The sequence below is a fragment of the Lynx rufus genome, unplaced genomic scaffold, assembly GCF_022079265.1.
Source record: "Lynx rufus isolate CCGP_SWC_20201006 ecotype Redwood Valley unplaced genomic scaffold, mLynRuf1.p SCAF_8, whole genome shotgun sequence".
NCBI lineage: Eukaryota > Metazoa > Chordata > Mammalia > Carnivora > Felidae > Lynx > Lynx rufus.
Genome location: NW_025814896.1, coordinates 132,596,416 through 132,621,517, shown reverse-complemented (window position 1 = coordinate 132,621,517; position 25,102 = coordinate 132,596,416). Strand labels below are relative to the sequence as shown.

At 39.4% G+C, this 25,102-nt stretch overlaps 1 protein-coding gene across 1 annotated transcript in view; it reads right to left on the bottom strand.

Moving 5' to 3' along the window:
- Window positions 1–24,651, bottom strand: part of ROCK2 (Rho associated coiled-coil containing protein kinase 2) — a 138,127-nt gene extending 113,476 nt beyond the window's left edge. Inside the window, exon 1 of the mRNA XM_047069606.1 lies at window positions 24,484–24,651. Coding sequence (XP_046925562.1) covers window positions 24,484–24,624 — 141 coding nt within the window. The 5' untranslated portion in view covers window positions 24,625–24,651. The remainder of the gene's footprint in view (window positions 1–24,483) is intronic.
- Window positions 24,652–25,102: the final 451 nt, after the last annotated feature.

The following is a 25,102-nucleotide window of genomic DNA, read 5'->3' as shown; positions in this document are numbered from 1 at the left end:
AGCAAGGAAATCAGCATGATCTTGCAGTGAGCAGTGTTAGTGATGGGAGAGGATGGGAGGGAGATTATAGCAGACCAAGGAGTGACCAGAAAGTGAGACGGCAGAGTTTGTTTTGCTGAGGGGAAGGGGCAAAAGGTAGAAAGAATCGAGATTTCTTTCTAGGGGTCATTTGTTTTTTTTGTTTTAGGTGACACATTTGAACAAGTTCAGCCAAATGAAAAAGAATCCAAATTAAAAGAAAGATGAAAGACAAAGAGAATCAAGCAACGGAAGGAGAGAATGAGATCCAAACACAGTTGGAGAATCAGCCTGAGACAGAATGACAGACACCTCATCCACTGTAACAGAAGGAAAAGGAAGAACAAATGGTACAGAGGAGATAAACTCGTGAGTCAAGTAACAGGAAACTTAAGAGATCTCCTTTGATGGCTTCTATTTTCTCATGAAGGGAGAAGACCATCTGTAGAGCATACTTTGTTCAAAGAAAGAAAAGAATGTTTAAAACAGACCCTACGGAGAATGACACAATTGCTCTGCCACCCTGACAGCTCTTACAAGAAACAGAGACCACAAATTCACAGAACCACCAATCTGCGTAGTAATTTTTTTCTCCATCAGAGCTCAACAAATAACCTTTTATGCAGGCCAAAGAAACAAACTAATCCAAAATCTAGGTGCAGACGCATATGACAGAAATTCAACAGGGCAAGGAAACTGAGAATCCTGGCAAGAGGTCTGAAGTAATGGCCAATGGATTCTTACCTGCTTATTATCTCAAAAGCATCAATGAATACGTTTAATAAAAGGGTAAGAGCTCAGGAGCAGGATGTTTCAATTAATGATCTCAAAGGTAAAACTGATTTCAGGTAATGGTAAGGTCCAGAGTAGCTTCATGAGAGTAAGTAAATGAGTTAAGTGAAGAGCTCCACTGAAGATGAGAAAACTGTGAAGCCAGGTTCCTGGGTATTCTATTCACATAAACACTGATTCACCTAGAATGGTGGCGCAGCCCTGCACGGAAAGGAAGACTGAGTCAGAAGTCTGTGTCTTCAATGAGCAAGCAGAGACCCCAGCGACAGTATACCCCAACTACATGAGACTCAACAACGGCAATTTTAACAAGAAGGTATTACCTTCTTGTTGCTACAAGGTACTACCTTGTAGTACAAGATAAAAAGGAAACCACCTCCTATCCTTTCCTAACTGGGATCTGTAGAGAATAAAAGAAGGTACAAGTTCCACTAGAGAAGGCTCTCCCTTAAGAAGAAGACAGGTGTTGGGGCGCCTGGGTGGTTGAGTCACTTGGGCGTCCGACTTTGGCTCAGGTCATGATCTCACGGTTCGTGGGTTTGAGTCCTGCATCGGGCTCTGTGCTGACAGCTCGGAGCCTGGAGCCTCCCTCTCTCTCTGCCCCTCCCCTGCTCCTGCGCTCTCTCTCAAAAAATAAACATTAAAAACTTTTTTAAAAAAGAAGACAGGTGTTACTACTTAAACAAAGATAAAAGTAACATTCAACATTGGGCGCCTAGGTGGCGGTTGAGCGTCTGACTTCGGCTCAGGTCATGACCTCGCAGTTTGTGAGTTCGAGCCCCGCGTCGGGCTCTGTGCTGACAGCTCAGAGCCTGGAGCCTGCTCCTGATTCTGTGTCTCCCTCTCTCTCTGCCTCTGCCCCGCTCACGCTCTGTGTCTCTCTGTCTCAAAAATAAACATTAAAAAAAAATTCTTTTTAAAGTATCATTCAGCAAAGAATTTGAAGATGCAAGTGATTATGTTTAACTTTAGAACAAGGGTGAGAAATACTTGAAAAGGAAGGGAAGAACAGGTGAGGGAACAAGAGTGAGAAGAGATGTGTATAATGACTTGTATCTTGGGCAATACATGAAAATACATGAAGTGGGATTTGGTGGGATCACTTCATGGGAAAGTGGCTAAGAGGACAGGTTTTAGGAGTTCTCTAAAAGAAAAGGCATCAGGCCTCTCAAGAGTCAGCCAGTGCTAGCAATTAGAAAAGTCTATGTCTAGTGTGTCATAAGACTCATAACTCTTTGGAAGGAGCCAAATGAAGTCTGGATAATTTGTATTGGTTTAAGGCTACAAGCCAAGACTATCAGGCAAAAGTCCCACTGGTTAGGCTTAATCCGTAAGAACTGAGAAAAGCTTGCCATCTATCTTAGTAGAAATCAGTATTTGTCCTTGACCATAAGTAACCCTGTTTGGAGCTGTGCTGTTTCAAAACACCTCGTAGGGTATGATAAAGAAATAAAAATATCTCATTAACCAGATAAGACATTAGACTTAGACTTCAGACTTAATTCCTCGTTTGTAAAACAAAGGGGTGTCCTAGAACCATTACCATAAGAGCCAACCCTCCCCCCACCTCCAAAAAAGAAGACAGCAAACCTTACATATAGACTCCCAGTTGGAATCAGACAAACCATTTAATAAAGCTTCCTAAACAAATACTAAATGCTACATATAGGCTCTGTGCTAGATAGACACCGGGCAGAGACATAAAGATGATACTACAGAACTACATTTACGTCCAGCCATTACGTCGTGTACCTTAAACTTATACAGTGCTGTATGTCAATTATTATGTCAAATAAACTAAGAGGAAAAAAAAGAAATTACCTTTAAAACATTTATGCCCCATTGCCTAAGAACTAGTTTTAGTTCCCAAATTTCCAATAAACTGATATCCAAAATTTAGAAAAACAATGAATACTACATGGTCACAACCTTATGAGAGCCCATGGTCTGGTATATAAGAGGTAAATAATCATAATACATGATGATTCTAATAACTTACAACAGAGAATATTATGTGGGCAGAGAAGAGAAAGAAAATCATTGCCTGGAGTTAGAGAAAGGGAGAAGAATTAGAGAAGACCTCACAGAAAAAATATATTTGAGATGGATCTTTAAAAAGAATTACAACTATGACTAACAAGTGCTTGATCTCATTAGTAATCAAATACTGAAATGCATCTTAAAAAACAAAAGGAGCTACTGAGTTTTCAACTATGAGCCTGGCAAATAATGTAAAAGATTCATGATATTCAACTGGCAAAGATATGGGAATATGTGTATTCTCACTACTATTGAGAGAGTTCAATTTACTTCTAAAAAAGGCAATTGAGATTATTTTGGAATTTTAAATGTGCACATGCTCTAACAATTCCATTTCTAGAAATCTACAGAAATATTCACATATGCACAAAAATATTTAGTGATGTTACTGCAGCAATGTTTACAATAGAAGAACCCAACCTAAATGTCTAGTAATAGTGAAACAGTAAAGTAAGTATGGCAAATCCAGGAGCACCTGGGTGGCTCAGTCGGTTAAGTGTCCAACTCTTGATTTCAGCTCAGGTCATGATCTCGATCTCATGATTCCATAAGAGCACTCTCTCTAAATAAATAAACTTAAAAACATTTTTTTAATAAAAAAATATTATGGCAAATCCAGACAATGGAATACTCCTTAAAAGAACTGGACGTGGGGCGCCTGGGTGGCGCAGTCGGTTAAGCGTCCGACTTCAGCCAGGTCACGATCTCGCGGTCCGTGAGTTCGAGCCCCGCGTCAGGCTCTGGGCTGATGGCTCGGAGCCTGGAGCCTGTTTCCGATTCTGTGTCTCCCTCTCTCTCTGCCCCTCCCCCGTTCATGCTCTGTATCTCTCTGTCCCAAAAATAAATAAACGTTGAAAAAAAAAAAATTAAAAAAAAAAAAAAGAACTGGATGAATTATAGGTTCTGATTGGATTTACTCTCCAAGTAAATGAAAAAAAGCAAATATGATAGATATGATATAGTTGCATTTTGGTTACAAAAAAAAAAAAAAAAAACAAACCCCTGTTAAGTATTCATGTTTTTTATATGCAGGAAAAAAAGGAAAATGAAATACCATTATACTGTTATAGGCACAAGAAAAGTGACACACTGATGTGTTCTAAAGTAGTTGTTTCAGAGACGCCCGGGGGGCTCACTCGGTTAAGTGGCTGACTTCGGCTCAGGTCATGATCTCACCGTTGGAGTTAGAGCCCTGCATCAGGCCCTGTACTGACAGCTCAGAGCCTGGAGCCAACTTCAGATTCTGGCTCTCCCTCTCTCTCTGTTCCTCCCCTGCTTTCTCTCTCTTTCTCTCTCTCTTTCTCTCTCTCTTTCTCTCTCTCTCTCTCCCTCCCTCTCAAAAATAAAGATTAAAAAAAATTTTTTTAAGTAGTTGTTTCTGAAGACTGAGATCAAGGAGAAGAGCTAAGAGAGAACTATACTGTATATTCACTTCTGCAATTTTAGTTTTTAAAAGAGGCATGTACTGGGGCGCCTGGGTGGCTCAGTCGGTGAGCATCCGACTTTTGCTCAGGTCATGATCTCTCAGCTCATGAGTTCAAGCCCCGTGTCGGGCTCTGTGCTGACAGCTCCAAGCCAGGAGCCCACTTCATGTCTCCCTCTCTCTCTGCCCCTCCTCTGCTCATGCTCTTTCTTTCTCTCCCAAAAATGAACATTAAAAAATCTAAAAAAAATAAAAAGTAAAAAATTAAATAAATACATAAAAGAGGCATGTATTACTTTTGCAATTTTAAAAATGAAGTTTGTTTTGCGGTTTTCTGTAAGCAGAGAATGAGAGGGAGCATTCCCATTAGAGACAGGCAGAGAGTATAAATAAAAGAACATAGCATACTAAGTCATGGGCAAAAGGATGATTGCCTCTATCTCTGGTCCTGCTCACTCTCTTCCTTTTCACATCTCTGAAGACAGAAGTCTATTTCCCCAAAGCCCATCATCTGTGAGCTAGAAACCCCATCAGGACTTTTCCCTGCTAGAGGCGGCTGGCTGGCTCAGTCAGTGGAGCGTGCGACTCTCCATCTCTAAGTTGTGAGTTTGAGCCCCACACTAGACGCAGAGATTTTTAAAAACAGTCTATGCTGAAGTCTCTCTATTCTAAGAAAAAACACTGAGATATAAAAAAAGCAGAAGCAGATAAAATTCATTTCCTAATTCATAAATGCCACAACAGGGAAAGTATACAATGTACCATTATAACAGTAGCTACTCCCATATAGGTTTCTCCCCATATCCATTTTAATTATACCCAGATGCTATTGTTTTTCCTAGCCTACAGAAATACAAATTCTTATTCCACGAGGTTGGCAAAGAGTTGACAACAGACTTATGTAATAAGACCCTGCTCTGTTAGCCAGACCCTCCCCAAAATCAGCTTTGAAAATTACATGACCCAAGGAAATTAAACAGTTACTAATTATAGTAGCCATCAATACAGAATGATAACATATGCTATTATGCTACTTGTATGTATTTTCCCACATGATAAAATTATAATTACCCTGGTATACTTACGGACCAGAATCGGTATCAGAGGTAATACGGCATAATACCTGCAGTTTACATCTTCCAAACCATTCTGCTAGCTGTTCCTAAGCTCACTTTTGTCACTAAAAGTAGGCCAAAAGTTGCTAAATTCAAGCCACAGATAAAAAAAATCTGGTAAAACCCAAATGTTCTTTTAAGCCTTATTTACAACACTTTTCCAAGTGAATAATGCAAAGGTTTAAAAATTTTGTCATGACTCTTCCTAGTAGTTATATTCTAGGATTTCTGAAATTTAACATCACTTAAGAACACCAGACTCTGTTTTCACAGTTCAATATCATACCTACTCTAAAAGAATAAACCTTAGCTGAGAAAAATTGACACCTGGAATACAATAAGCCAAAAAATGAATATATGCAAACATTCACCCAATGAAACTAATTATCCTCAGTGAATTAAAAAATAAATATGCTAATTTTTATTCAGTGATTTGATACTTTAGAGAACCTAACATGTGCCAAATAATGTGCTACCATTTTTGGGAAAAACAGGCTAACATCAGGAGACTGACTGTTTGCACATACCTTTCTGAAGACAGTTACAGACATATGCAACTTAGCCTATTTTACAGAGAGTTCATCTGTGTGTAAAAAAAAAAGCTTAAGTTCGGCACAGTTTACAGAACACTATTACATAGAATTAGCTTCCCACTGAATTTGATCTTCACATCTCCTTGAGAAAGACAGATATAGTCTTATAAATTATCATAGTCAAGAAGATAATTAATAAAACATGTAATTAATTAATACCAGTCTTAGCTCTTCTGACCCCAATCCAGTGTTCTTGCCAATATACCGCTGTTTCTTTTTCTAAAGAAAACACTTGAAAATTATCAAGGCACTTCCCTTCATTTTTTTCCACCTTTACTACCCTAAATAAACAAACAAAAAATCTTCAGGAAAACAATTAATTTGTTTTTTCATATATTAATACAGGTTAAACTGGATCCATTTTATGAACTTATTTTAATGGAATTTTGCTTACAAAAACTTATCTGCAATAAGTATGCTACTTTTCAGATTCTTACACTTTCATTTCACATATTTGTTATAACTTGAACCAGACTGGACGATTCTGTTTATAAGAGGAAAAAAAAGTAGCACAGTAAAATATTATGCCAGCAACTTACATTCTCCATATAATCTTAAAAGATTAACTTACCTATGATAAAAGTTATAAAAATCCCTTCATACTAACTCTCCTCCAAAAATTGAGTAATTAACTTGTTAAAAATGTATTCAGTGTCTTACTTATGGCCTCCCTCTGTAGGAAATATCATATGCCAATTTTTACTAGAGTTTCCTTTTATTCGTTCTAAATTTAGTTTTATTTGTATCATCCCTTGTTCTATTCTGGAAATGTCTTCAATATGGAAAGCCTGTTTTCAGTAATGCCCTCAAAATTTTGAATTTTACAGCTTCTCCTTTTTAACAAAAATATATGCTTTTCCAGAAAAAAAAAATTTGCATAAATTGTCTTCCAGAACTCACCAAAATCCTTTGAGTGAGCTTTCTCATTCTTTTATAATGTAAACATCTTGCTTTTATGACTAAATTCTTGTTTAGCCAGAATACAAAAACATTAACAAAACATAGTCCTATTTTAACTGTTGTAATCATGAAATACATATTCCATAGCTGTAACTGAATTAATGCCTCAGAATGCTTCAGCATGGACATGATATCACAAATCATGAAGTCTAAAATTAAACTGCATTTTGCTAACTTTTTAGAAATGTTGGAACATCGTGTGCAACACTGAGGTATTACGGATTAGGATTCTAATGACCAGATTGCAAAATGTTTCTAAATTTGAAAAAATACTTCCAATGAAATGTTAATAAGTCAGTCACATGTAGGAAACATTTTTTTTTAAGATTTTAAAGTAATCTCTACACCCAACATGGGGCTGGAACCAACAACCCCGAAATCAAAAGCCCCCCCACTCCACTGAGTAAGCCAGCCAGGTGCCCCACATATAACAAACTTTTAAAGATAACTGAAGTATATTAGTCAGTGAAAGAAGGACCACCCAGTTGCAGATTTGTCTCACATTTTAGTTATCTTATTCACTAATAATTTGGAAAGGATGGACAGATTTTAAAGTATAAACTGCCACAAATCTTTAGAGCTTTAAAGATACTATATGTCACTCTATAGTCTCATAAATATTAATATTGCCTTGACCACCAGAGTGTACAATCTTATTAACTACAAGATAGAATCTATAAAAAGTGAGCTGCTAAAGATTTCAAATACTAAAAGAAAAAACAAAAATCACAACCGCCATTCCTCTAATAGCTATAACTATAACAAAAATCAGTAAATGCAAATTTTCAAATTTCTAAAATACCTACATACTCCTTAACCACAAAATTAAAATAGACACACAAGAGGAAGTCTGATATAGAATGCTGAAGAGAATGAAAAATATGGACAACTTATCCACTATGTATGAATTGTCTGGTTTTCTCTAATTTTCAATGATGTGAAGAGACATAACTGCAAAGAATGTGCAGTAAAAAAATCTAAACAGGAACATGTTAACACGAATGTTACATAATGTAACCAATAACCTGAAGGCTGCTCTGAAAGTGAAATTTCAAAATAGTTTAATATAAAGACTTTGAATATTTTATAGCATTTTATTTTTTGCTTGCTTTTAAAGGGACCATAAAATAATTTTTGTATGCTTTTACTAATTTTTAAACACAGGCACATTCACAGATACACATACCATGCTGTTTTAGGTGCTATGCTCTGAAGGACCATACATTTCTAGTGAAATTTTCCTTCTGAATAAAATCACTGTCAGTGATTAAACAGGCTGCCACTATTTTCCCTGTTGCCATTTATTAAATGTGAAACATCAAAATTTCCAGGCCAATCAATAAGTCTCTGTAGACTACATTTCTCATGAAAGGGTATGATGCAATAACATTCCTACATTGTAATTTTATACAATGTATATTTTACCACAATAAAAATTGTTTTTCATTTCTATTTGGTCTATCTTGTCTGATTCTCCCTTCAGAAAAGCTCAGCAAAGCAATTAAATTTCCTTCTAAAATAAGAAAAAGAAAAACCTTGGTCTGACTCCTACAGAGCCCTAAAAGAAGACAGAAAATGTGATGACCCTTGATATTTCAGAAAATCTGGCATCCCTCCATTCACCAGCCTTTTCCACATATACAATTCTGTGTGCCAAAGAGATCTGGATTATTTGTTTTTGGTTTTGTCAAGTCAGTAAAAGCAGCAACACCTACAAGTTTCTCAAACTTTGATCTGCAGATTACCCTGCACTGAATCACCTGAGATGCTTTTTAATTGCAAATCCCTGCCCCCACCACAGGCCAATCTAAATCAGAGGATCTGACACCATTTCTACCAAGTACTCAGGGTGTGATTCTGACTTCCATCAGATAATTCTGACTTTCTAGCTTTATCCAAAAAATAAAGGAAGAAAAAGAAATAAGTATTCTCCTTTTCTCAGATACATTTTGGACCCAAGTGCCCTCTGTGCCAATCTTTAAATTTCAATATTGCACCTCTCAGCTCAGTGGTTCCCACTCTTTTCTGCACTTGAGAATCACCTGTGGAACTTTTAAAACTCCTGGTATCTCCAGGTCACATTACATACCTATTACATTAGAATGTCTGGGGGGGTGGAAGCCAGACATTAAGGATCAGTAATTTTTTTTAAGTTTATTTATTCATTTGTAGGGGGGAGAGACAGGGGCGCCCGGGGTACTCAGTCAGTTAAGCGTCCGACTTCGGCTCAGGTCACGATCTCGTGGTCCGTGAGTTCAAGCCCCGCGTCGGGCTCTGTGCTGACGGCTCAGAGCCTGGAGCCTGTTTCAGATTCTGTGTCTCCCTCTCTCTGACCCTCCCCTGTTCATGCTCTGTCTCTCCCTGTCTCAAAAATAAATAAAAAAACGTTAAAAAAAAAATGTAGAGGGGAGAGACTAGGAGGAGCAGAGAGAGAGGTAGAGAGAGAATCCCAAGCAAGCACTGGACTGTCAGCACAGAGCTCGACATGGGGCTTAAACTCACAAACCACGAGACCATGACCTGAACCAAAATCAAGAGTCAGGCGCTCAACAGACTGAGCCATCCAGGCACCCCAGGCATCAATATTTCTAAAGATCTCTAGTTGAGTGCTATGTATAACAAGATTTTTAAACCACTGCCTTAGCTATTGGATTTATCAGATATAAATTAGAAAATGACCTATAAGGGCCAAGATATAAACTGTATTGGTATTAAGTTTTTAAATTTCCAGATACATCTATCTATTTCCTTTTTATTTTAATCCAGTATGAAAATTTTTGTCAATGCATTAAATTAAAGGCTCTTTAAAACTGCTTTTGAAAAAATGTAAGACACACTTTCACGTTGATGCAATTAAGATCATGCTATGCATCTAAAGTTCAGAGAAGTTTATCATTATTTCATCTGCACATTAATTTTGGTGATTTTATTTTGAGAAATATCATCATTGAGAAGCCAGCCAAGACAAAGAGTCAAAGTTCATGTCTTAGTTACTTAAAAGCGACTCCAAATGTTCTGTTAACTCCAGACAAATTTTGCTAAATTTAAAATAGCTACAATATGGTTACATTTTGCATGAACTCTTTCCCTAATTTCTGACTTGATATCTAATTTCTCTGAAAGAAAATAAGAAGTTTGATATATTGGGGTGCCTGGGTGGCTCAGTCAGTTGGGCATCCAACTTCGGCTCAGGTCATGATCTCGCAGTTTGTGAGTTTGAGCCCCGCGTTGGGCTCTGTGCTGACAGCTCGGAGCCTGGAGCCTGCTTCAGATTCTGTGTCTCCCTCTCTCTCTGCCCCTTCCCCCTTCATGCTCTGCCTCTCAAAAATGAATAAACATTAAAAAAATTAAAAAAAAAAAGAAGTAGGACATATTTTCCTCTCATCTTCACTAATTCCAATATATGCTGATTGTATGATCGATTAGTGGCCCTTAAAAAAAATCTAATGATTTATACAAAAAAATTTCTTTAATCTGACTCTTTCAACACAGGCAAACTGGCCAATCACAACACATCATTTTTAACCATTCAACTTCAACTTGAACATCATCCACTATGCAATACAATAAAATATGGCCATATAATGTATATAAAAGTTCCAAACACTACAAACTATAACTCTGTAAGTTATCCCAAAACAGTAAAATTTTTCAAAATCATACTGATGTTTACACATTTAATACCTGAAATATTTTTGCAAGGGTTTCAATATATACACATTTCACTACATCTTGCAGGCCTCAGAGCTCATGGCAGTGCACTTTCCTTTTAGAAAAATAATTATCACTACAATCAAAATTTTAAAAATTCATGCTTAATAAATTAAAGCATCTTAAATACTAAAAGAATTCTTTCCTAAATTTTCCTTTCTGCTCAAAAAAAGTCCCATTTGGAATTATCTTTAATAAAACCTCAAAAAATACAATCTAAACTAACAACTTCTATTTCAATAAGCATACTTTTAGTACAACCTCTAAAGGAATCATACAGGGCAAACTGTAGGGTCATATCCTGACACAGAATGCACAAATATGGCAGCTCCTTTTACATCTGAAAAGAACTCTCTTGGTTAAATTCCAAAACTCTGCTCATTATTTAATCCCACAAGTCAATATCCAATGCCACCTATGAACAAAAAAGAAGTAACATTTGTATCTGTATGTTAAATCAGAGGGGTACTGAAAGTATAAGCCAATAGTGAAGTGGAACACATAGTGTTTAAAACACTTTCTGGGGAGCCTGGGTGGCTCAGTCGGTTGAGCGTCTGACTCCGGCTCAGGTCATGATCTCATAGTCAGTGAGTTCAAGACCCGCATCAGGCTTGGTGCTGACAGCTCAGAGCCTGGACCTGCTTCGGATTCTGTGTCTCCTTTTCTCTCTGCCCCTCCCACACTTGTGTTGTGTCTCTGTCTCTCAAAAATAAATAAATGTAAAAAATAAAATAAATTTTAAAAAATTAAAACACTATCATAGGAATCAACTTACAAAATTAAAAGTACGAATTGTTTTTTACTTGTTAATGTTTATTTGTTTTTGAGAGACAGAGACAGAGCATGAGCAGGAGAGGGGGCAGAAGAGAGAGGGAGGCACAGAACACAAAGCAGGCTCCATGCTCTGAGTTGTCAGCACAGAGCCCAAAGCGGAGGTCAATCTCACAAACTGTCAGATCATGACCTGAGCCAAAGTCAGGTGCTCAACCAAGTGAGCCACCCAGGATCCCCAAGAATTTTTTGTTTTTATGTAAAACAGAAAAGTTTATAAAGATGAATGTTGGGTCAATATGAGAGAAATCAGTTTATAAGCTTACTCAAGATGCTCAAAATAATCCAAAAAAAAAAAAAAAAACGAAAAAGAAAATATCAGCACAAAACAGAATGAAGAAGCAATCAAAGGCCATACATTTAAGTCAGAAGTACTTCAACTTGATCTGTAGCTTAGAAATAACTCAACTAGTAGAGACTTCACTACCATTATCCGGGCCTATACAGCTCAGCAAGACTCATTCATTACTTGGAAGCAAAAGGTACCACAACAAGGTTTTAAAAAAAAAAAAAATGCTGAGTATTAATTGGGCCTTTCAGGTGGAAACACTAGCCAGTAGGATAATTCCACCTATAAAGGGCTCTGATCTATATCTATTTGTTTCTATTTATAAACACTGAAATTGGTCTGGGGGATGCGAAATGAAACTCCTTTTACTAGACCATACTCATGATACCTTGGTAAAAAATTAAAAAACAAAATTAACAAGCACATGAAGTAGTGCTCAGCATCATTTATCATTAGTAAATAAAATGCACTATCATGGTTACTGGTTATCACAAAGATAGGCAATGCCAGGCATTCTCTGAACATGTGGAGAAACTAGAACCCTCATACATTGTCGGTAGGAATGGAAAACTGTACAGCCACTTTATACAGTTGCTTAAGAGTTTAAGCATTAAGAGGGGCGTCTGGGTAGCTCAGTCAGTTAAGCATCCAACTCTTGATTTGGGCTCGTGGCATGATGTGGCAGCTCGGGAGTTTGAGCCCTGCATCGGGCATTGACAGTGCAGAGCCTGCTAGGGATTCTCTCTCTCCCTCTTTCTCTGCCCCTGTCCTGCTTGTTCAAGCTCCCTCTCTCTCTCAAAATAAATAAATAAACTTAAAAAAAAAAAAAAAGTCAAGCATAAAAGAAGAAAAAAGGAAAAAGTTAAGCATAAACTATATATATGGTTTATATATATATATATAAGCATACTATATGACCTAGCAATCCAACTCATTAAAATCTAGCCAAGAGAAATAAAAACACGTGTCTACACATATGGTGAATTCATAAACAAAATATGGTATATCTATACAATGGAATATTAGTCAGCAATTAAAAAGAACAAATTACTGGGGCGCCTGGGTGGCTTCCTCTCTCTGCCCCTCCCTCAAAATAAATAAACTTAAAAAAAAAAGACCAAAATACTAATACACGCTACAACACAGATGAACTTCAAAAACGTTATGCTAAGTGGAAGAAGCCAGAATAAATGACTGCATATTGTACGACTCCACTTGTATGGACTTCCAAAAAAGAAAAACTTAGACACAGAAAACAAATCAGTGGCTGACTTCCCTGGGAGTAAGGACGGACTGTAAACATGCTCAAGGAAATTTTGGGGGGTTAATGAAAATGGATTGTGATGTTTGCACAACACTATAAATTTACTGAAAATCAGTAGTACGTTGTATACTTACAAATGAGTGAATTTTAAACTATGCAAGTCATACCTCAATAAAAAGAACTAATAAATCTAGTAAACATGATACCTATGTTCAACACCTGCTGACCACTCTCAACTGCCAGACTTATATTTCACAGCTTATTCCAAGGGCAAAGAAGAGATTGAAATACGTTTATCAACTGCACTACATCTACAGCTTGTAGTTATCATTCAACCAACAATAATCAAGGACTTACTACAAGCAAGATACTGTGTATTGCTCTCCTTTGCTAAATGACGGCCACCTTCAGACATAGAAGAAAAACCATACTCTACACTGTCTTTTTTTCTACAGCTGTTTTAAATACAATGCAAAGGGAACAATAAAAATCAAGCATTTGGGTTTACTGAAGGATGGATTATTACAAACAATAAACTTTTTTTTTTAATGTTTATTTATTTTTGAGAGAGACAGAGACAAAGCACGAGCAGGGGAGGGTCAGAGAGAGAGGGAGACACAGAATCCGAAGCAGACTCCAGGCTCTGAGCTGTCAGCACAGAGCCCGACACGGGGCCTGAACTCACGAACTGTGAGAACCTGACCTGAGCCCGAAGTCAGTTGCTCAATTGACTGAGCCACCCAGGCACCCCCCACTGTGAACACACTCACCATCATTTCATCTGCCCTTACTCATGAAGCACTGCTTCAACGCAGGCATCACCTAGGTATATAAGAAGGAACTGGATATATTTTACCAGAAGAAAAGTTAGGGGTTAGGGGAAATAGAAGAAACATAATAAATGATAAAGGCTAGGCAGCCCACCGAAGTGTCTTTAACTTCACCTAATACACTGAGTAAAATCAGCTAAATCCTTTCCAAAACAAATTGTTTCACCACAATCCAGAAAATGTCCAATCATTACTCACTTTTCCTGCTTGACCTCCAATTCTACCATTTAAATTTATCCTCTTTGCATATACAGATGTTTACTTATCCTCTTTCCTATAAATTGTAAGAAATAAGTGATAGGAACACATAACAATGTTTATTTAGGGAATACTTTAATATTTCTTGAAGCAGGGATATATTTCTACAGGTTATCACTCCTGTTACTTAAAGGAAAACTGTTCATTCAACAAATATTTACAGGGCACAACAACAGGAAGACAAGAAAGACACATGTCCTAAAAGAGCTTATATTCTGTCCACTAAGTAAACTCAAAAACCAGGAAATATATAAGAAAACACTTAGTGGGTGCCTGGGTTGCTCAATCGGTTAAGCCTCGGACTTCAGCTCAGGTGATGATCTCACAGTTGGTGAGTTCAGGCCCCACATCGGGCTCCCTGCTGTCAGCACAGAGCCTAATTTGGATCCTCTGGGCGCCCCTCCACCCCCGCCTCTCCCTGGCTTGCACTTTCTATCTCTCAAAAATAAACATTAAAAAAAAAAAAAGACAACACTTGGTATATTAAGCATTCCTTATTATAATCATACAGGTAATTAAGATAATGCCAACCCTGTTCTCCTGTTTCCATCTAAGGTACTGCTGGAGGAGGCTCTGCTATTCATCTGCATGGCATTTCAAACCACCCCTAACAACAAAGTGTTAAAAATTCACTCGAAACCTATCATCTCTTGAAAATAAAGAAACTTTCTATCAGTTGCTTTATAACTAAAAAAGCCTAAACTCTTAAAGAATAAAGGAAATCAGATATTGAATAAGTCATCAATTAACTATAACAAAAAATTATAAAGCACCTCAGATATCTGAACAAACAACTCCTACCTTACCAAAATGAAGCAACAAACCATAAAATCATTCTTGGAATTAGAGAAACGTTCCCCCAAAATATTATCAAAGATGAACCAAAAATGAATCTCAGTATTTCCTTTTTGCCTCTCTCTCTCTCTCTCTCTCTCTCTCACACACACACACACACACACACGCACACAGAAAGGAAGAGTGAGCAAGGGGGGAGGGGAGAGAGAGAAAACACAATAAATGCTAACTATTATGATCCAAATGCTTTCCAAAAAGATGAACAAGGGTCATCTGGGACAGCCAGTTGCAGAATTTACACATATATCTCCATGATTCAATCATATTTTTAAAGAAAAAAAGTACAGATGAAAGGGAAGAGTAACTACAATCAAGGATAAAGAGGAGACAGTTTTAGTAGAGTCCCAAATGCCACCATGATTTCACAATTTAAATATTAAGCTCCAAATAATAGGCTAACTTGCCAATGGAAAATGTTATTTTGTGGGTTTTTTCTCAAAAGCCGTAAGCTGCCCTAAGTCATCCACATTCTCTTCACCAGTAACCTTTATCACTAACAGCTTATAGATATATTTTTTGAAAGTTAGCACAGAACAGGATTTTTAAGTATAGTTCTGCAGTAGTATTCCATAAAACAACTCAAGACACCCAAATGAAAACCAAATCTATAATCATTACCCTCTCTCTTCTCCCAAGCACCACTCTCCAACTAGACAGTGATAAGACAAGAATACAAAGATATAGGGGCACCTGAGTGGCTCAGTGGGTTAAGCATCTCTCTTGATTTAGGCTCAGGTCATGATCTCGAGGTTGTGATACTGAGCCCTGCGTCCAGCTCTGTGCTGAAGGAGGAACCTACTAGCGATTCTCTCCTCTCTCTGCCCTCCCCTGCTCATGCTCTCTCCGTCTCTCTCAAAATAAATAAACTTTTAAAAGTAAAAGGAATACATACAGAGATATAAACAAAGGCTTCTAATTATTATTTGGGGAGCTCTAATACTTAGACAAACCTCCTGATAAAATCTTTGTACCCCTATTTCACAGTTTCCAACAGAATTCCAAACGTAATAAACATAAAATCATTAGAGTACTAAAAGAAAATTGAGGTATATGATACCATGATCTTGATGATGGAGGATGTCCTAAACATAACATCTAAGTCAGAAATCAGTTTTTAGTGAGAAGATTGATAAATTTGACTATACAAAAGCCTCTATTATTAAGTGTAAAAAAAAAAATGGCAAAGCACATGTACAATGTAATTCTACTTTTTTTATATTTTAGTTTTTCAGACAGATTATACCAAAATGTTAATTTAACTCTACGTGGGGAGACTATATATGTTATTTGAATTTATACCTTTATTTCCTAAGTTTTTTTACAATAAGAACATATGATTTTTATAATTAAAAAAATTTACATCTTTCTTCCCTTCAAAAAAATAAAATCTAGGTTTTTCAGCCATGGCTGTCTGCCCATTTCATTCAGGTAAAAAGATTAAAACTAAAAAATAAACTGAGCATGGGTTAAATAACAGAACCCACAAATGAATAGAGCATGAGTTAAATAACATAAGTGTATCTAACAATTTAATGTAGTTACTAAGCAGTAGAGAGACAAATAAAAAAATCCACCTATCAGCATATTCATTTTCGACAAAGGCACCAAACCCATCCAATGAGAAAAGTATTTATTAAAAATTGGTGAATTTGGTGGTGACTATAGTTAACAATACTGTATTGTATACGTGAAAGTTGCTACTAAAAAAATCTTAAATATTCTCACACTGACAAAAATAGCAGCAACCACATGGTAAATATGTGAGGTGAAGGATGTGTTAAGTAACCTCACTGTGGTGAACATTTGGTAAAATATACATGTGTCAACCGTACACCTTAAACTTATACAATGTTATATGTCAGTTATGTATCAATAAAGCTGGAAAAAAATGGTACGGGATAATCTAAACAACTGGATATGGGAAATATGGGGGGGATGGGTGAACCTTGACCCCTAACTCACACCATACACTAAAATTGGCTTCACATGTATCCTAGACCTAAACATAAAAGTTAAAATTATAAAACTTTCAGAAGAAAGCAAAAGAGAATATCTTTGTAACGGGGGATAGCAAGCCTCTTAGGCAGGAAAGGCAATAATCATAAAAAATTGACTGAAACAAAACTAACAAACAAACAAAAAAAAAAACATGCCATAGACTAGGGGAAAAATTGGCAAAACATATTTGAGAAAGAACTGTATATAGGATACATAAGAACTTGTGTAACTCGATAATAAAAATAAAGGGGAAAACCCCCAATTTTTTTAATGTTTACTTCATTTATTTTGAGAGTGTGGGGGAGAAGGGCAGAGAGAAAGGGAGAAAGACAGAATCACAAGCAGGCTCCAGCTGTCAGCGCAGAGCCCAACATCGGGCTCAATCCCACAAACCGTGAGATGGTGACCTGAGCCAAAATCAAAAGTCAACGTTTACCCAACTAAGCCACCCAGGCTCCCTAAGAACCCAAATTTTTTAAATGAGCAAAAATCTGAACAAATATTTCACAAAGGAAGGTACACAAATGGCCAGTAAGTGCCTGAAAAAGTATTATCATTAGTTATCAGAGAAATGCAAATTAAAATCACACCGAGATACCACTACCCACCCACAAAGTGGCTAAAATTTAAAAATCTCAGTGTTGGGGCACCTGGGTGTCTCAGCTGGTTAAGTGCCTGACTTTGGCCCAGGTCATGATCTCACAATTCGTGGGTTCAATCCCCACTTTGGGCTCTGTGCTCACAGCTTAGAGCCTGGAGCCTGCTTCAGATTCTGTGCCTCTCTCCCTCTCTGCCCTTCCCCTGCTCATGCTCTGTCTCAAGAATAAACAAACATTTAAAAAATAAAGTAAAATAAAGTAAAGTAAAATAAAATAAAATAAAATAAAATGAAATGAAATGAAATAAAATAAAATAAAATTCAGTGTTGAGGAGGAACTGGAATGCTCATTCACTGTTATGGGAGTGTAAAATTATATGACCACTTTGGAAAGGGATCTGGAAGCTTTTTTTTTTTTTTAAGATTTTATTTTTAAATAATCTCTACAGCAGCCAGCCAGGCGCCCCAGTCTGGCAGTTCTTAAAAATTACATAGACACCTCCCTCTAGCAGCTCTTAAAAATTAAACACACACCTATCCTATGACCTAGCAAATCCAATACTAGGTATTTACCCAAAAGAAATGAAAACATGTCCTCATAAAGACTTAATATAAGATTGTTCTTAGCAAGCTTTATTAACAGTCAAAGTACATTGAGATACCTGGGTAGCTTAGTCAGGTAAGTATCTGACTCTTGACTTCAGCTCAGATCATGATCTCACGGTTTGAGAGTTTGAGCCCCCACGTCAGACTCCCATACTGGTGGCACGGAGCCTGCTTGGGATTCTCTCTCTCCCTCTCTGCACCTCCACTACTTGTGCTCTCTTTCAGAATAAATACATAAACTTAAAAAAAAAAAAAAGCCTAAGTATATTATATATACTAGCCAAAAACTGAAAACAGCCCAAATATCTATTAACAGGAAATGGCTAAAAGACTATGGTTTATACATATAATGGAATGCTGCTCTCAGTCCTAAGAAAGGAATAAACTGTTGATATACACAATAACATGGCTAAATCTCAACAACTATGCTGAGCTAAATAAAATAAGCCAGATACAAAAGAGTACACGCTACATAGGATTCCATTTATATGACATTCTACAAGAGGCTAAAGTAATCTTTAGTAGGAAAAAAAATCAGAAGAGTGATAGAATCTAAGGGAATGGGATGTGGAATTAGCTGAAAAGCCATATAAGGAAGATTTTGGGGTTAGTAATAATGTTCTGTATCTTGATAGGGATTTGTATTACACAGGTGTGTACATTTGTCAAAAGTCATCAATAGTACGCTTAAGATCTGTGCATTTCATTGTATGTAAATTTAATCTTTAAAAGGCTTAAATAAATATTGAGCTCTACTCAACGGAATGCACGCTAGGGGCCCCTGGCTGGCTCAGCGGGGAGAGCGTGCGTACACCTTAATCTTGAGGTCGTTAGTACAAGCCTCACGTTGTGGGGGAGACTGTACTTTAAAAAAAATTTTAACTTATTCAGGGGCACCTGCGTGACTGAGTCAGTTAAGCGTCTGACTCTAGGTCTCAGCTCAGGTCTTAATCTTAGGGTGGTGAGTTCAAGTCCCATGCTGGGTTCCATGCTGGGCACAAAGCCAACGGAAGGAAGGAAGGAAGGAAGGAAGGAAGGAAGGAAGGAAGGGAGGGAGGGAGGAAGGAAGGAAAAGAAGAAGGAAGGAAAAGAAAAAGAAAGAAAGAGAAAGAAATGCATGTTGAGGTATCTAAAAGACAAGCATACTGATAGCTACAACTTAAATGAATCAAAAACAAAAAAATGTACTGATAGATGGATAAAGGATAAACGTACTGATAGATGTAATAAAGCAAATACAGCAAAATATTAATTAGTTGGAAAGTATACAGATGTTCACTATCAATTCTCTCAACTTTACTATACTTTGAAATTTTCCATAATAAAATGTTGGGGGAAAATTTTAACTCTACCCATTACTTTGTTATGTTGAAAATAGCGTATCTGAAAACCCAACAAAGTCCACTCCTAAATATATACCCTAGCCTACAGATAGCCTAGTCCTTCACATGGACTCCAGTGATGTTCACAGCAACAACGTCCATAACAGTAGAAAAGAAAAGAATAACAATGTAAATATCTGTCAAATAGAGCGGAGCACTGAAGACTGGTTTCCGTAGCACTGAAATGAATAAACCACACTGTGGGTGCGTCTTAGAAATAAAACTTTTGACTGGAAAAGGCAAGTCACAAAAGAACACACTACATACGTTTTAACTTTTTTTTAAATGTTAAAGAAATAAGTAAAGCTAAACAATACTGTTTAGGGAAATATACAAATGTAATTTACAAAATAAAGCAAAGAAATAATACAAAAATGCCAAGGCAATAGGAGAGGTCGCAGAAAGACTGATGAAGCAGCAGCAACACCCAAACACAGTAACTTCAAAATGTTAGTGTTCTGTTCATCCAATTGGGCAGTGATTTCAAGGATGTTTGTATTTTATGCTTCATAATTCATATTTGCGCTCTATATTCTCTTAATGTTTAGAATATTTCAGAATTCAAAATGGGAAAAGAGAACTATGAGCTCATGACTCAACCAAAACAACTTAGGTTTCAAGATAATTATTCCCAATTTCTTTACAACTACAGTATTTAAAACATATAGAAGTCTACACTACCCTTATATTAGGGCAAGATGTTTCCAAATTCAGAATATTTTAGATTTCAGAATGGTAATAGAGTACATATACCATATACACTACATTCCTGAAAACCCTCTTTTGAGTCTGCAGTAGTACCCTGAAATCAAACACATTAGTGTTTCCCCAAGGAAAGCTATTCCTACTTACACCAAGAGGGACAAACTGATTATAAATATTCTCACATCAGATACGGGCAGATGTTATCATCACGTAAGTTTTACCAAAAACTTGGTTTTGAGAGTTCTTTACATATAGCAAAATTGTGGGTGAGGGACTGTGAACCTGTACTTTCAAAGACACTCAACTTCACCTAAACAGCAAATGCCATAAATTACTTTTTGAAACCTCTCCAGCCAATTCATTTTCTTTAATAATCATAAAAATGCAAGTTCCTTAAAATTTTTTTAAGTTTATTTGTTTTTGAGAGCGAGCGAGTGAGAGAGAGAGAGAGAGAGAAAGCACACAGGCATGGGAGGGGCAAAGAGAAAGACAGAATCTAAAGCAGGCTCAGGCCTCTGAGCTGTCAGCGCAGAGCCTGATGACATCATGACCTGAGCCGAAGCCGGATGCTTAACCAACTGAGCCACCCAGGCGCCCCAAAAGAGCAAGTTTTAAAGTAAAGTAATCCCATTGATGCTAAAGATGCCCAATTTTTATTTCACAAAGAAGAACGTGTATAAAACAATTTTTCAATTTTTATTTCACTTCACTTTTATATCTTTATGGTAGTTGCACTTATTACATGGTGGGGAAAAAATACACATAAAATTTTACTATAATTAGGTCGATAACCAGTACTAAGCTGAAATCTAAGCACTGTGGTAAATATTTTCATATAGTTTACCAGAATAATGAAATCAATCAAGTAAAGCATTTTGTATTCTAAGTCACTCAAGTTCATAAATAAAATTTTAATCACCTTTCCCCATCAGCACCAGTCTTCCGTAAGTTTACTCAAGCCTGAATCCTACAGGTTATTATAACCATCTACTCTTTTAAAAAATAAAACACATCAAAACCCAAAAGCAGAGCTTAGGAAAGACATCTTTCCAACTGCACCTGCCTGGCTCAGTTGGTAGATCTTGAGGTTATGGGTTTGAGCCCCACACTGGGTATAAAGATTACGAACTAAACTAAACTCTCTCCAGCATAATGCTAAAGTACAATTCTTTTTAGCAGATTATTTGGGAAAACAGTACGAGAAGCTGAGTCCTAACAACAAAACATGGGTGTTTACCAAAAAGTTTCAAACACTACAAAAGCATACCACTGAAATCCCTCCCCTCCAAAAAAAGTATTATAGAAACAAACCTCTCTCAAAACTCTATTTTTAAATAATACCAAGCAGCCCACAACCTGCAAACACAAAAGGGATATACTCTCTTCAGATTAATTTAAGGACCCATGTAGTAAAGCAAGGAGCCTCTGTAGAGAAAATTTAGCCTTTTAACACTGACATGGTCTTAGAATCCAGCTTTATCTATGCTTGATGATTGCTAGCACTTCTCTGATGGCAAATTCAGATTATAATGCTGCTTACTGAAAATTATATAGCAAGGAGTAGTTGCCAATAAAATCATTTTCCTTTTCAAAGGAAATTTAAAGCAATTAACTATGCTAAAGGCAAGCACAAGTGAGCTAAATTTAACGAGCACAACTACGCACCAAGCACGGAGTTAAGCGCTTTGCGTGTAATCTCACGTAACATTTTTTCCTACAGATTTTACCCTCTAAGAATAATTATACAGTAACTTCTGGTGTATTTCATCTCCATACTTTTGTCATCTTAGTACGGGACTTTAAATGCTGCTCTCTGAACTCCTGAAGGAAGTAACTGAGACCCACGCTGTGTTCTTAAGATTTTTCCTCTGTTAAAGGAAAAAACACTCGTTTTCTATAATAAAACCAAAAGAAATGCCGTATTCGGTGAAACAACAATCAACGGTGCACGCAGGCTGCATCCCAACCATTCTATCATGAGTATTTCAAGAAGTATGTTTTTGTAACACTCTTGTAAAGATTAATTCATTGAGTTTCTGTCTAGAAGGATAAAAAAATTTCTGGAAATGAATAGAGTAGTGGTGACGGCTGTACAACAACGTGAGTGTAATTAATGCCACAGAACTGTACACTTAAAAATGGTTAAAATGGTAAATTTTGTGTTACACACACACACACACAAAGACGAACTCATTCTATCTTGCACAATAAAACACACGTAACTTAAAACTAACTACAACACAGTTGAGATTTTTTTTCAGCTCATCAATTCGCAACAGAAGCACTGCAACCTGGCTCCAAAGAAGAGTAAGGGCCAGTTTTTGGCCTGGTTAGGTTCACTCCAACTCAGAAGAACCACAACACTCAATCAACTGAAACAGCAACAGCAAAACGTGTCCGGTCAGCAGCATCTAACGTCAGCTCTCGCACCAACAACACGTCACCTTACTGAAAGCGTCAAGTGTCCCGGCAGGACTGAGCACGCCATCAATGAATGGGCCCAACTGTTTACTAAACATGCGTGATGTTTCACTTTCAAAACCAGCCTTCGTCTTAGTGGTTTAGAAAACACCGTAAGAAATGGAACGACGAACACGTCACGGGCAGAAAACAGCTTGGGCTCGGGCTCAAAATAACCTGGAGAGCGAACATCGGTCAAGACCCAAGAAATGACAGTGACGTGCAAAACCTTTCTGTCTGGGGCTGAATACGAACCTGACGAATCCTGGAGGTTCGCGGCGCTATTTTTAACTGAACTTTCTGGCCTTGGGTCAAAGTTTTGCTAGCAAAATACCGCAGCGAAAATGCTGGGAGCGAAGCCCAGAGTCCCTGCTCTGGCGCAGGAAGAGCTATGCCCTTCACGCAATCCCTCCTGCCCCCCGCCGAAGCCGCCCGAAGCCCGACCAGGGGGGCCGCCGTGCCCGGAAAACACACCCACGGCAGCACACAAAACGCGGCGGAGGAAAGCGCCCAACGCTCGAGCCAGGACGCGGCGCATCGCCGCGTTCTGCTCCCCGCACAGCAAGAGACGCGCTCTTCGGGCAGTTCCTGCACTTTGGCCAAAGTGAGCACTGAGTCACCCTGCAAAGGGCTCCAGAAACCTCAAAAGATGACCGGTGACTTCGGAAGAAAAGTCAGTTCACCACTGGAAAGGGAGGAGGCACAGTTCTCAGCACACACAGTCGCCCGGTTTCCCGACGCGGGGACTAGAACGGAACGTGGGTTCCGGGCGAGAAGACCCACCGCATCCGAGCGTCACCCACACAAATTCTGGTCCTCCAGGGCTGATCTAACATCCGGAGCGTCTTTCTCACTTTCTCCGCCTCCCCAGGGTAAAAATCCACACCTCCTTTTCCCACAAAGAGCACACGAACCAAAGCGTCTGAAATACAATCGTCTAACCTAACAAAACAAAAATAAGAAATAAGCAATCCCCCCTCCCCCCACGGTGCATTTCCAGTTGGTAAAAAAAAAAAAAAAAAAAAAATACTCCTTCCTTAATCGAGGGCCAGCTAGCGGACTTCACGTGCTTATTCACTTGTATTTCACGGGCTGTCTTAGGAGACAGACGCAATGAAAAGGAGAGATTGATTCTACTCGGCAATGCAGACTGGAGTCTTCGGCTCGGGCTCAACAACCTCGCACAACTAAATCTGCAGAAGTTACAATGCACTAATCGCAACCCTGGAGGTTCAAGGACACCTGAAGCCACACGAAAACTTTAGCGACGCGTTTCAAGGTGGCAGACTGCAGGGAGAACGAGGACAGCTCTTTGTCATCCACCCCAGGTGGGGACTCCCCACGGAGAGAGCATCAGGTTTCGCCTCCCCGGCTCCGACCCCGCGTCCCCACGCAGCACGCCGCTCTTTCAAACTGGCTAGTCCGCTGAATGAAAGAGCAAATCCTGCACCCCCACCTCCCCAAACCGAGAGGGCAGGCGGGAAGGAGAAGAGGGGTGTTCCCTCCCAGGGCTCCAGGAAAGGGGGCGGCCGCGGAGGACACCGGCGCCGGGAGGTGGAAGGGAGGGAATCAAACGTGGGTCCCTCCTGCTGGAACTTAGTCGCAGGAGTGTCTGGCCTCCGACCCGGGGCCCGGCTGCCGGAAGCTGGGCGGGGTGGGGCGAGACCTCCCTCCCACGGATGGGTGGGCACAGAGGGGGGATCGGAGGCAGGCGCTCGTAGAGCGGGGAGGGCGCCGGGGGCCCCGGCCACCTACCAGCAAGCTCTCCACGTTGATGGGCGAGCGAGGGTCTCGGATCAGCGCCTCCAGCTTCCTCTGGCGGCTCGCGCCCGCCCCGTCCCCCGACACGGCCTCGGGGGCGCCGGGCATTTTCCCCGTCGCCGGGGGCCGGCTCATGCCGCCGCCGCCCGGCCCCGCACTCCCCGCTCCCCGCGCTCCGGCCCGGGCGCCTCGGGGCCTAGCGCCGCCCCCGAACCGCCGGCCCCGGGCGGGGCTCCGCCAGGGCCCACCGCCCGCCTCTAGCCCCGGCTTCGGGTCTCCGCGCCGGTCCCGGGCCTGGGGCCGTCCGAGGGGCCGCCCGGCCCGGCCGGGAGCGGCGAGGAGCAGACGGCGTCCCCGCCCCTCAGTCAGATTCGCGCCGCCCGGTCCGCTCGTCCGCCGCGGGCTCCCTCAGGACTCCGAGGGCGGGAGCGGGGAAGCGGCGCGGCCACCGCCGGGCCCGGACCGCCCCGCCCTCTGGGGCTCCGGGAGGCTTGAAGCCCGGGCTCAGACAACTACGGCCGCCGCCAGCCCGCCCCCATGCTCGCCGCGGCCGCCTCGGTCCCACAAGCCCGCTCCCCTCGCACACTCCCGCGCGGCGCCCGTCTCCGGCCGC